The sequence below is a fragment of the Chamaea fasciata genome, unplaced genomic scaffold (genome assembly GCF_029207755.1).
Source record: "Chamaea fasciata isolate MVZ Bird 193981 ecotype frontalis unplaced genomic scaffold, bChaFas1.0.hap1 SCAF_14, whole genome shotgun sequence".
Classification (NCBI taxonomy): Eukaryota; Metazoa; Chordata; class Aves; order Passeriformes; family Sylviidae; genus Chamaea; species Chamaea fasciata.
The window spans coordinates 19,200,081-19,213,929 of record NW_027094099.1 but is presented as its reverse complement, the minus strand read 5'-3'; the positions used below and the strand labels follow the sequence as shown (position 1 = coordinate 19,213,929).

General features: G+C 48.3%; 1 protein-coding gene across 2 annotated transcripts in view; it reads right to left on the bottom strand.

The window, feature by feature from the left end:
• Positions 1-2,838: 2,838 nt before the first annotated feature.
• Positions 2,839-13,849, bottom strand: part of MAP2K5 (mitogen-activated protein kinase kinase 5) — a 120,243-nt gene continuing 109,232 nt past the window's right edge. For both annotated transcript variants that reach the window (XM_066196559.1, XM_066196560.1), the window contains one exon: positions 2,839-3,030. In XM_066196559.1, the coding sequence (XP_066052656.1) occupies positions 2,929-3,030 (102 nt within the window). In that variant the 3' untranslated portion in view covers positions 2,839-2,928. The remainder of the gene's footprint in view (positions 3,031-13,849) is intronic.

The window sequence follows — 13,849 nt, the reverse complement described above, 5'->3', positions numbered from 1 at the left end:
AACAACCCACGGCACTCCCAGCTCCAATCCCCCCGTCGGCTTTTTGCTCTCGGGTGTCCGGGGGATCAAATGAAGCTCCCGGGAGCTGTTCCCGGCGATCGCTCGGTTCCGAACGCGATCACATCGCCGGCCTTGAGCCGAGGGGCAGCCACAGGTAAAGGAGCCCCGGCAGCCCCGCCTCCCCTGGCAGCTCTTCAGGCTGTTCTCTGGAAAACAAAGACCGAAGCTTTGCCTTTGGGATGCTGACAGCGGGCTGGGTTTGGCCACGGGATACGAGAAACCAAAATATTTTCTGTTTCTGGGCTGATTTAAAGGCGAACTTCCTTCTCGCGGGAGCTTTGCAATGGGGAAGGGAAATGGGGAAAACATCGGAAGTTTTGGCACAGATGGGACGTGATCCGTTGGGAAAAAAAACCATCCCCAGGCAGCCCCAGCTGCGGGTCAGCTCCTGCCTGCGTGGAGAGCAGCGTCGCTGAGCCCCTTCCCAGCCCTTCCAGGAAAATCGCCCCGGAGGTTCCTTCCCATCCCTGGAAAATTTGGGAACAGGGTGACGTGACACATCAGGCAGAGCCTGGGGCGTGTTTCATGTCCTGGCCACCTCCAAGTCGTTTTTGAGTGCACTGAGGTGGGATTTGCTCAGCCCCAAAGCAGCCCCGTGCTGCTGGGGGATCCCTTCGGGCAGCTTTGGGGTCCCTGCACTGCTGAGGGATCACCTGAAGGCACAGACACGGATTGGGATGTTCTTGGTGCAGGGAGAGGAGCCTGGGCTGGGTTAAGAACTCCTGGATTTGGGAAGGGGCAGCCAGAGGAGAGAAATCCTGGCCCTTGTCCTCACCTGTGCCCTCGGTGCTGGGAATTGGAGTCCTAGAGGGGACAAAGCACCCCCAGAGCCCGGACCCAAGCTTTGGGAACATCCAACCTCGCTGCTGCTCAGCTGGGAACGCCAGCAAGGCTGAGAGGAGCTGGTTAATCCCAAACTTCCCTCCTCTGCTCTCCCATCCAGCCCCATTCCCCCCAAATTCTGCAGCGGGGCATCCCTGGCTGCACTGAACCCAAGGATCTGGGAGAGGAAAGGGGATGGAGGCCCCCAAGTTCCCTGATTACACCGATGAACCAGGTGAATTAAAATCCTGTCACCACTTGAACCAGGAGGTTTTTCCCAGCTCCATCCCACACGGATTTTTTCAGGGTGAGTCTCCCAACCTCCCTGCCAGGAAAAGCAGCAGGAGAAGCCCTGGGTTTGCTGAGTTTTAAACTAAATCCGAGAAATAAAGAGAGAGAGAGACCTTTTAACCAGGGAACGCTGCTGCAAACTGTTAGGGATAAATAAATGGCAGCGCTGCCGATGCCCTGCTTGGCTCACAGGGAGGGAATTTGTCTCACTTTAGCGAAAGGACCTGGAGGAACGGGGGGCCGGCGGCTCATTCATTGCGCTGTTATCTGCCAGCGAGGTTGTGACATCAGAGCAATTAAGACAAACTTTAGTCTATAAGTTCACGCCGGCAACCTCTACACTTCAAAAGAAGACAAACGATCCCTCCAAGGAAGGAAAGCGAGCCTTTTCCAGGCTGCTTCCAGAATAACATTTAGGATTTGCAGCGGTTCGGGAGGAATATTTCACTGAGTTGTGGGGAGGGGGGAAGTTGAAGCTGCTGGTGGAAAATAAACAGTATTTTTAATTTATTTTTTTTTTAGCAAAAAGTTTATTTTTAATGCAAAGACAAGCAAACAAACCCCAACCTCCTCCCACCCAACTCGCCCACCCCCAAACCTGCCTCTCACATCTGTATTTTCTGATTATTTTTTTTTTCCCCTTTTACTAAGCATTTTAAAACACAAGGACTGATTCGATCTGTGTTGGTCTGTTGTGGAAACGTCCAGAGGAACTGCAGGAGCCAGAAACACCCAGCAGAGACCTTGCAGTCATCCCTTTCTCCTGGAACACCAAACCTGGAGCCAGCTGACCCCACAGCCGTGCCAGGGAAGGATTATTCCCAATTTCCCATCCATCCCTGCCCTCTGGCACTGGGAAGCCATTCCCTGTGTCCTGTCCTTCCATCCCTTGTCCCCAATCCCTCTGCAGCTCTCCCGGAGCCCCTCAGAGGCTCTGAGGATTCCCTGGATCCTTTCCCTTCTCCAGGGGAACATTCCCAGCTCTCCCAGCCTGGCTCCAGAGCACAGCCCCGTCCTTTTCCACCGGCCCTTTCTCCACCTCAGCCAAACCCTCTGTGACCCAGGGATCAGCCTGCAGAGCCTGCCCAGGGATGCTCCTCCTGTCTCACCCCCAGCAGCTGGCACTGGGAGCAGGGAGCGGCATTCCCAGTCAGTTACTGGTGGGATGCTGGCCCACCTGGCAGCCCTCACCTCCTCACAGCGTGGGCAAACACAAAGATTTCTCATTTTTGGTCTGTTTGCTTTAGTTTTACACTCACAGGCAGTATTTTGTGGCCCACCTGGCAGCCCTCACCTCCTCACAGCGTGGGCAAACACAAAGATTTCTCTCTTGTTTTTTTGGTCTGTTTGGTTTTGTTTTACACTCAAAGCCAGTATTTTGGTGGCTGCTGCACTCAGACACAGGCACCAACTCCTCAGGAAATCCTCTGGACACTCGGACAGGAGCAACAGTTAAAAAACACTCCGGAGTCAGGAAATAGAACATTCAGTAACCCGAAAATAGAGATATAAAATACTTGCATTTAAGGCGGTGTACAGTCTAACTGAAGATAACCTGGCAATTGCTCAGCAACGAAAGAAACAAGTGAGAAAATTCCTAACGCGGCGGCGAGGAAAAAAGGCAGCCAACAAATATCTTGATTTTGCTGATGCTCCTAAGAAAACAGTTGGGGAGTAAAATAGGATCTGGATGAACTGAGAGTCCAAAGGGGATGATGATCCTGGTGTCCTGGTGTGGGGAGAGCTGCTGGGATGTCACTGTGCCCCCTGGGCTCGGCGCTCCTCCAGCATCCTGCACACCCACATGGACACCACCTCGGCGTTGCCGTCGTTGTACTGCACCACGAAGGGGTGGCCCTGCAGGGGGGACAGGAAATACAGAATACAGGTCTTTCTGGGGACAGAAATACACCAAAGAACCCTGTGGTTACAGCCACAAAAGTGTAATAAAGCACTGAATCCAAGCAGGGCATTTCCTGCTCCCGTTCAGAGCAGGAGGGAGGCAGCCCAGGCTCTTTGCAAATCTTGTTTTGTTTTGTTTTTAATTTTTTTTTGGTTGATATTCCATTTGCTCGTTGTGTTTTGAGCCAGGACAGCTGAGCAGTTGCTGAATGTTTGGGTACCTGGAACTCAGCACAGCCAGCAGGACACAGGCTGAAAATACAGCAGCAAACTGGTTTTCCTGACTGGCCTGGTGCTGGTGTGCAATAACCACCTCCTTCCCAATTTTTAAATGTTCAGCCTTAAAAATACCTGGAAACAGCACAGCCAGCAGGAAAGAGGCTGAAAATCCAGCAGCAAACTGGTTTTCCTGACTGGCCTGGTGCTGGTATGCAATAACCACCTCCTTCCCAGTTTTTAAATATTCAGACATAAATGATGCATTTATCAAACCAAACCAAACCAAACCCAAACCACATCACCTGGAAACAGCACAGCCAGCAGGACACAGGCTGAAAATCCCAGCAGCAAACTGGTTTTCCTGACTGGCCTGGTGCTGGTGTGCCTTGCCCAGGCTCAGAGGGATGCACTGGGAATCCTGCAGGGAATGGGAAGTGGCTGCTGGAGAACACAGAGCTTGGAGCTGCAGAGGTCAGGCAGGACAGGGCCAGGGCTGGCCCCCAGTGAGTGTCAGGCAGCCTAATTTTGTGTGTCAACCCCGAAAATGAGATAAACAATGACAAACCAGGCTTTTTAAATGAACTTGTCTCATCTGGTTCTCTTGATAAAGGGTACGTTTCTCGAGGTGCAGTGTCCCACCAGACAGGTTTAACTCTTTCACGGGGGAGCTCCTGGCAGAGGGGGAGGTGAAGGATTTAAATATCTGACAGGAAATTAAAAGGGCAGTGCCCCCCCCTGAACACAGAGCCCTGGTAATTCCAACTCGGTGCTCACCAGCCATCAATCATTTAGCCCAGTCAATTAAACCACCATTATTCAAGGGTAAGAGTTCCATCGTTTTATCTACCCCTAAAATTCAGCAATTTGCTTTCACGGCCTTCTCCTCTGGCCTAAAAAGAAAAAAAAAAAATCTTTGTTTCTGATAACAACCCACCCTTATTGCCACAGACCTTGCATGGCCAGGGCTGCAGATTCATCCATTTGCAGTGCAGCTCTGCTCCTGGTGGATGAAGTTCCCTCTGGGATACAAAATCATCACCCACAGCCCCAAATTTGGGCTGCCTGAACCCCTCCAGCTCTTCAGTGTAAAGCCCAGGTCACAACTTACAAATTGCAAATCCAGGGAAGGGCAAAGCTTCAGGAGAGAAGGATCCTCTGAGTGTAAAATGTGGTTTGGGAGAGCACCAAGGGGGTTCAGAGCAGTGCCAGAGGACAGGCAGACCATCAGTAATGCCCCTCATGCAGTGCCTGGCATTTCGGAGCACTGTCCAGGCACAAAAGGAGTCAGTGTTTCTGTCAGACTGGTTCAAAGGGCCATGGAACAGGCAGTTACCAGCCCAGAATGGTGACAAAGCACATTCCCAGTGGGAAATAAATGCCAGTCAGCCACCGATTTTTCCTTGGAAATCCACCAAAAAGGAGAGATTCTCCTCCCCAGAGAAAATCCCTGGCGCACAAAACGTGGGAGGGATGAGGACAGGGCAGGAACCTGAATCCCAAGTGGTGGGAGTGCACCAGATCTAACCCACAACAGCACCTCCTTATATTTTTTCCCCCTGGGACAGTGAGAGGCTGACTGGGGAGGGCAGCAAATTAAAAATGATAAGAAAATTCCTCACGCTTCGGCGAGGAAGGTTGGGAAACGCGTGGCACTGCATTGGTGCCACCCTTTCAACATTTCTTCTTCCAGGAACCCTCCCCAGCCTGAGCTCCATTTATCACCAAGCACCACGGACCAATCATGCATTCCATTTAAAAAAAATTAAAACCCGAACTCCACGCAAAAAAAAAAAAAAAAAAAAACAAAACCAAAAAGAAATCACCGTAAAAAGATCCCAACTGTTGCAGGCACAGCCTTTGGAGACAATGGCCGTGCCCTCAGACAGCATTTCAAATACAGTTTATTAGTGTGTGATATGAAAAGGGTATTTTTATTGCATGATATAATGCAATGGGACCTTGGGCGCTCTGCAGAAGGACCTTGCACTCAGAAGTGTAATGAACCCATAGTCCAAAAAACATTATACTGTACATTAACCTATCATTAATGGCACATTAGGGCTGGGGGCATTGCACGCTCGCTGGTCAGGGCTCCATCAGGACAGTGTGCAGGAAGGCACAGACTTCCCAGGCTTAAAACAAATAGAGAAAATAAATATTACTGCTGGCTGCAGGCTGCTTGCAGGGAAGCTCACTCGCTGCTTAACTCGCAGGGTTTTTTTAAAGGGGGGCAGGAGGAAGATGCAGCGGTTTATGGGGCGGTGTTGGCAAGCTCTGAATGCATCAGGTGCAGCTTTTCCTGCACAGAATAAAGGGAGAACTGGAAGCCTGCTCCCCTTCCCTGCCATTCCATAATTCCTCCCTGGCAGCAGGAGTTGGGAATGGGATGAGCATCCTCTGACCCTGATCCCTGCTGAACACCTGGGATCTGTTTCACCTGAGCAGAACTGCAGCCCCTCTGCAGAATTCCAGCCCTGCCAGCACTAATTCCACGTGAAACGTGAGCAAACCACCAAACTCCTGGTGCTCCCAGAGCAGGTTCCATGCCTTCCCCCCGCTCCAGGTGCTCCGTTCAAAGGAAGGCCACAGAGCAAATGTTAAATCAGGAGAGCCTGGCTGGCAGCTCATCCCTCCAACTCCAAAAAAATTCCACCTTGGCTGTCCAACAGCACATCCCAGTTGGTTCTCCCAGTTGCTACTGAGGTGTCTGTGCCTGTTTACAGCTCTTGTAATTAACTCAGGGCATGGATTCCAGGGGAAATTCCTGCCCATCCTCACGTTTAATGGGAGACAAGTCCGACCTCCAACAGGACAAACACAAAGCTCAGCTATGGAGCTGCTCCAGCTCCCCAGGACTCCTGGAAACACAAAGAGCTGAGAAACCCCAACAGCTTCCTAGAATTCCTGGAAACACGAAGTGCTGAGTAACCCAAAACCACCCTGAACTGACCTCGAACAGTAACCCAAACAGTTTCACAGAATTCCAGGAAACACAAAGTGCGGAGTAACCCAAAGAGCTCCCCAGAATTCCTGGAAACACAAAAAGTGCTGAGTAACCCAAACCACCCTGAACTGACCCCGGGCTCCCCTGCGGCGACCTCAGCACGTGTTAGGATTTCATCACCCCACCCCTGCCTCCAGCGCTGGAGGATTTTCCATCTCGAGCTGCTGCCTCCAAGGACAAGCCACGGTAAAAGCTGTTCTAATTATCTGTGCCAGCTATCCACAGTATCCAACTGCGGCTCCCACAGCCAGGAATAGCAGCGAGGAATCCTCAGGCCAATTGTCTCACTGCCGACTCCCAAAACATCGTTAATTCACAGGCACAGAAGGTGGCGGGGCATCCTCAGGGGATGCTCCACGCGGCTTCTGAGGCTTGAGTGGGGTGAGAACTCTGGAAGAAAGAAACTCTGAGCACACGGCAATCCAGGGAGACACAGAACGCACCAACGGGTGAAAGGACCCTGCACGACACTGTTTGAGGCTCCAGCTCCAGCTTTTCTTTTCCTTTTGAAATCTTGAGATCTGTTTCTTTTAAACCCTTTGAAGAGAAGTGTGAGCACCTGAAGTGCTCGGAACAGCAGGGACTGGGAGGCTCAGTTTGTGTGTCTGCCAAGAGTGTCCCCAGTGTCCCAAAGCTGCAGCAAGGTCAGCCGCAGCCTCCTTGTCTCTTCCAAATGGGGTTGCAGATCACAGGTTGAGTTTAACCCTAAAGTTGCAGCTCCTCCTTGGGACTGGCAAGGCTGTGCTGGATCTGGGAGCTTTTGCTGGCCCAGTTCTCTCTCCCTGCTCCTGTCCTCAGACTATTGAGGGCAAGGACTGTGCTGGAGAGGCTGCAGCATCCCCAGAGCTTGGCTCAGCTGGGTGCTGGACAGAAAGGCCCGGAGCAGGGGATGAAATCATGGGATCACAGAATCCTACAGCTGTGGGCTGCGAGGACCTTAAAACCCATCCAGTCCTACCCCTGCCCTGGGCAGGGAACACCTTCCACTACCCCAACCCTGAACACTCCCAGCATCGACCAGTGGGGTTTTCTGGGTGGGGATGAGGCAGGAACGAGAACACATCCACACAAAAAAACCCCCAAAGCCCAAATGTGATCATTTTCCTGGAAGTTTCTGCTCCTTCCTTGCTCCAGAGCCCAGCCTGCTGAGCAGCTCCACTCGGGGAAGTGGGGAGTTTTGTTTGTTGCACGGCCTCCCTAACATACGCTGTAATTAAAATGTTGATTACTAAACAGTTTAAATATATGACAGACAATGCAGTTAAAGCCTACAGTTAGGTCAATATGTGATTTAGATTTGCCATTTAAAAACTCTCATTTAAATTTTGCATACATTAATCACTACCATACTTCAGTGTTCTGATATCCACCTGACTACACTATTAAAATAAAACTTGCTGCCCCAGGGAAATCCTACTTATTCTTAATTGTTTCGAGGCTTTGATGGGCTTTTAATCTAAGATTAATTTATGCAATTTTAAATAACTCTTCTTATGATTAATAAGCTTGAAAATTAAAAGGAGTCTAAAGCAATTATAATGAGCATTTGGTCATAACCTCATTAGGAGAAGGAGTGAAGGATACAGCTCTGGAATTCTTACAAGACTACAATTTAAGGTTACTTTCAGAGGAGTCAGACATAGTTCTTGAAATTGCAAAGGCAGATTAGCCCAGGTCAGCCTCAGAACTACGGCTACCTAGATTAGCACACTAATGATTTTATCCCTCTGATGATACGTGAGCCAGTGAAAAGATGATGCAAAACAAAGATAAATGGGTAACACAACTAAGCACTGAAGCCTTGGGGTTATATTTCTTCCTTATATTTTTTTTTTTGAGAGGTACTTTCCCCCCCTATTATTTATCTGTTTCTAGATTGACTTTCACCAATGCATTTTTCCTTTTTTAAATGATGAAGCTTATTGCAAGTGATTTTCAGCTGGTTCAGTTTTGCTGAGGCACCAGAACTCTCCTGCAACTTACCGAATTTGCCTTCAAATAACAACAGCCCCCAGGCCTGATGGATGGACCAAGAGGAAGAACAGCTTAACTCTGACCTCAACACCTCAACCTGAAGAGCAACTGTCCACACACTTCACCCGAATTTCCATTTTTCAACAGCAGTACAGGTCCTTCGTTATGATTAAAGGATTGTTTTTCCAAGCTTTGGACAGCTGGTGACCCCAGAACAGATCTCAGAGACCCCTCATGCACTTGACTGATGTGTCCAGGCTGGCAACTCATCAAGAGACAAAGGGTCAAGAGGGAATTTTTCAGGTCAGAACAGCAGGAATCGGAGCAGCTCCATGACACAGCCTGGACCTGACTTCAAGCAGGACCCTGGGTCTGCTATTTGTTCCCTTCCTGTGGCAAAGGCTGGTCTGAAATTTACTGCAGAGTTTAGGGTTTGGCTGTGGCACAGAGGACTCTATTTGCCCATCTGCAGACCATTCTTTCCCACGGCAGTTTCGCTTTTGATATTTGTTGTTAAACCAGTAACTGTCCTTGGCACCCCTCGGCGCCGCTCAGCTAAAAACGAGCCAGCTCCCAGCAAAGGTATTCCACTTTTTTGCGTTACGGCTCTTCAAACAAACTAAAGCAACCGAAATCTCATTGGAGTTTACTTCTGCAAGTGCTGCTGAGGTTAAGAAGAGCTGCAGAGGAGGAATGGGGAGAGTGGCCCAAGGCTGATGGAGGCTGTCGACATTAGCAAGCTGTCGACAACAGAAGCAGCTCCGCTGAGTGAAACGCTCGGTGCGACATTTCAGGGATGGAAGAGGTTTGACTTTTGCCCAGCTCTGCTCTGGTTTGTGGCCTCGGTGCCCATTAGTAGCTGGAGCTCATTAGGTGTGTGTGCCTGGAGCACATCTTCTGGTGGGGCTGCATTTGAAATGGGTTCGATTCGGGAGCTTCAAGACGTGGCTGCGATGAGAATGAAAGAGTGGGGGGCTCAGAAAGGGCAGAGAGCCACAGCAGAAATGCACACCTGACCTGAACTCTGACGGAGCTGCCACCTGCAGAAGGGTCCTCAGCACCAGCACAGGAATGGGCTCGGTGACACTGAAAGGAGCTGGGCAGGAATTAAAAGCTGATACAGAATTTCCTTCAAACAAGGACTAAATATTCCCTGCAGTACTGCCTTCAAGTGAGGAGTAAATGTTCCCCTAGAACAGGGCAAAAGGGTGAAGAAAACAACTGCTTTCCCCAAGTTTTTCTACTGGGGGAAAAAAAAAAAAATTGCTAAGCAAATTACCAAGCTGAAGTAAACTGAAACAATCTCCTCAATGTTTTCCACCCAAACCTTAGAGAAGAAAATGCTGTGTGCATACACACATACACACACAAATAACAACAATTAACAAAAGCAAAAAAAAAAAAAAAACCCCCAAACCCAAACCTGAAAATGATGTGGCTGGAAGCAAAAAAGGGAGAATGAAACAGCTCGTACTTCGTTAGCATTTTTGTGATGAAGTTTCAGCAAATGAACAAGTTGTTTTAAAAAGTACCACTACGATCATCCTGCATTCCAATGGCGACACGCTGCCTGCACGGAGTGCTAAATAACATCGGCCTGTTTGCCGGGCTTGGCAAAGGGACTAAATAAAGTATTAAATGATTTGAGGTGAAGGTGCTGCCAAATCCCCCCGTCTGAGGAGCACAGAAAGCTCAGGCGCGACGTCGGAATAAACACAGAGCCCTGCTGAAAACAGAGAGAAGGCAAAATATATCACCACTAGTTGGCTTGGGGAAAAAAAAAAATATATATATATAAATTCCTTTGAATCTCTCCCAAGGTCACCGAACAACGACCGAGGCCACCAACACCATTTCCACCCTCAGAGCTGTATTTTAATCCAAGCTTTTCCCTGGTGGGAACCTGCCTCTCCCCAGCCCAGCAGGCACACGCTCATCCTGATTTCCACCCAGCTGAGTGTTTCCCCCCCAACCTCTCCCATCAAATCCGAGCGGGCAGATGCACATTTATGGGACAATGAACTTTTCCAGGGCTGTAGTTTGGTGTTCCAGCCTGAATAAAGCTGCGTGTTCCCAGCTCTGCCCTGGCTTGGGAGCGCGAGCAGCCAGCTCCGGAGGGGAGGCCGTGGCTTCAAAAAAAAAAAAAAGAAAATAAATAAAAAAAAGAAATCATGTTTAATTTAAAAATTAGAAAGTGGAGCAGGCTGTGAGCACAGAGGTTGATTGAAACAAAATTTAAATTCCTGTCAAGCCCATTTAAACACAGGGGCCCTTCATAGGCAATTAGCTGCTCCCTGTGAAGGCTGAGCGAGGCCGGGCCCGGCCACTGTGAGGAGCCGAGAAAAATTAACTAAAACCAGGCGCTATGAAATATTTAGCCTCCCAGTTTATCACGGGGGTTTGGAAGTGTAAACAAGACAAAAATCGATTCCTCGGTGCCCTCCAATCAATCCCCCAAAATGGCGAGGGCATCTGTTTCTGCTCAATTTTGTTTACTCTGGCAGATTTGCCTTAATTGCGGTTGTTTATCTCCCGTTGTCCCCGGGGCCCTAATCTCCCGATTACTAATACTTAACACTCATTTCACATCTAAAGCTACTTCTAATCCTCAACAGGTTTCTGGAGCTCTTAAAATGATGGAGGCAAGGGGAGAAGGGTAGGGTGGGGAGCGGAGATTTCTCTCTTTTGTTGAGAGGAGCATTTCGCGACCCCGCAAGCAGCTGAGCCCAATCGTCACCAGGGATGGCGGCGACAAAGGTGCTAAAAGGCTCTTTCACAAACTCCGCACTCCGCCGGGAATGCCGGCGAGGGAAAAAAAAAAACACCAAACAAAACAAACAAACAAAAAAAGGCTTTTGATGAGGGGAAAAAGGGAAAAAAAAAAAAAAAAAAACCAAACCGACAAATGCCCACCCCTGAACGAGGGGGCTCGAGCGGTCCGGCCAAATAAAGTTATTGTCATAATCAAGCGCTGCCAATCACGATGAAAATCCAATTAAAAATAAAAGAATCTTTCAGCACGGCCCCTCTTCAGGAGAAAAATGTTCCTTATTTATATGCGGGTTTTTTTTCCCCCTCCTTCTTCTTCTTTTTTTCTCGTCAACTGCACAAATTAGAAAGTCGTATTAATTGATTTTTTTTTTTTTTTTTTTTTTTTACTACTTTAGGCCCTGATCCTCCAGCTGAATTTCTGCGGACGGAAGAATCAAGCGGCACAAATCTGATTAAGGGATTTGAGGCATAATGCACACAGGTCACTAAGAAGCCATATCTCTATCTCCTGCTTTATACTCTGCTCATTCAGAGGCAATTATTACCCTTATTTAATACTGCAGGAGTGTCCTGAGGTGCTAATTGGACTAGAGACCCCCATGTAGATGGTACTGCACGAGCACCAGCCGTTTTCATCTACGCAGAGGGTCCGAATCCATTGGAAAACGCCGATTTCATGACACAGACAAAAAAATCCGATGTGGGTTTCCAACAGTTGCCTGTTAGAGCAAGTTCCTTGATGAATTTGGAATGAATGGAAAGGACAGTATGCTGGCGTTTAAAGATTTGGGCCTTTTTTTTTATTTTTTTGGAACTGCTCAACAGATTTGTTTCTCTAAATATTTGAAAATAAGTAAGGAAGACAGCTGACATAAAATATCAACGAGGCAAAGGCACAACTTCTCGATATCCAGTAACTGAAAAGATTTGCGCTTCTGCGACCAAAATGAGTGAGATGTAAATATTTGTCCCCGCGCCTGGAGAACTACTGAACAACCAGCAGTGCCAAATGAAACATTTGCTCAAATTAAACTGCAAAGCCCAGGAGACTCGAGGAACCAAAAAATATGAACTGTGTCCCTCTTAAGCCGCTGCCAATTCGTTTTTGTCCAATTTCCTTAGATTTTCAACACCTCCTTGAGCCAACTCCGGTTATTCCTTTTCACATTTCACTGGGAAGTGCCGCAGGTTTGTGCAGCTCCAGGGCTCGGGAGGAAGGGGAAGTCAGATGTTCCCTTTGCTGGAGGATTTCAGTGATCCCACGGCGATGGGCGCAGCGGGCCGGGAATGAAGGCAATGCCTTCAAAGCCCAGAGCTCAGCCCTAAACCTTGTCACCACCTTGCTCTGCTGGGTTCAGCGACACTGATAGAAGGGATTTCTCCGTTCCCAGAGATGGTTTCTCAAGTGGGAAAGAAGAATTCCCACCCTTGAAGACAGAGATGGCTTTTTTCCCCTTTTTTTTTTTGGAAGGCGGAGGGGGAAATATCCCTCTTGTCTTTCCCACCCTGACCCACCTTTCCCAATTTCAGCGCAGTGAGCAACGCTGCCACCTGAAGAAACAGATTTTTTTTTCTTTTTCCTCCTAAGCTACCTTGAGCAAGGCAGATTTTGAACACCCAGTGACAGGAGCATCCTGAGCCCTGCTGTGAAATCCTTGTCTCAGTATAAATTTTGACTTGTCTTCGGTGTGCCCAGGATTTGATCCACAGCTCTATGACCACTGCATGTCTGAACTGAGAGATTGAAGATCCACTTTATTATTTATCACACACATTTCACGCCTGAAAGGGATGATCCTAACAAACCTTTCCCAACCTAAACAATCCCATATTTACAACAGCTCAAATACTTGGCTCTGTACATTTTTTTTTTTTTCTTTGAGAAACCAGGAGAGAGCCCTTTCCTTCTCATCTGCATGTGTTTGGTGTCTGTCAGAACTTCCCCTTGTCATGGAGTGAATAACAGGGCTCCTTGTGACAGAGGAGAGGCTGAACATCTGCAAACAAAGCCATTCATCACAGGTCCAAGCACAGCAGCCCTGAAGGGAGATCCTGCACTGGCCCAGGATAAAAAAAAAAAACCCAAACAAGTAGCCAAGGAGGGCAAATTCTTGTCTCCCTGTGATTCAGCAACGATGCCCAAACATCTGGACAGCTGCACACAACCTCTCTAAAGATGATCTCACAGCATCTCTGGGGTGTTCTTGTGAAAAGGAAAAGTGCTGAGAGCCCTCTGGTCTATCCCAAAACTCATCATCATCCAAACCCCGGCCCCGGCTACTCAGTGGTAGCACTGGGGGAAAGCCCTTTTATTGACAAACCTAAGCAGCAGTGTTTTATTGGCTTTATTCTGGGGGTTTACATGAAAATCCAGGCAGGATTATGCTGATCCTCCATTTGTTTGTTTAAACCATAAAAGTATTTCCTGAGAGCTGAAACCAGGGGTTTAACACAACCGACTGCAAATGTGTTTAGCTACTGGGCAGACCCTTTAAACTAAAGCTACATAAAATACAGCTGCTCAAAGTCCAGCTACCAAAAAGCCTCGCATTTTTAATTTCCTTGTTGTACTTGTTGGAGATGTGGGAACAGGCAGCCAGAATCCATTTTTGAGCGTCTCTAACATCTTGACACATATCTTAAGACATTTAAATACACAAACTAAATGTTTATCTGGGAAAAAAAATACCCATTATAGCCAATAAAATCAGGGTGCCTGGTCTAGAGCCATTCCTGGAATGGAGAGAGGGATTGCTGGATGCATAGGAATGGGAAATTTCACAATTGCATCAGGCATTAAAATAA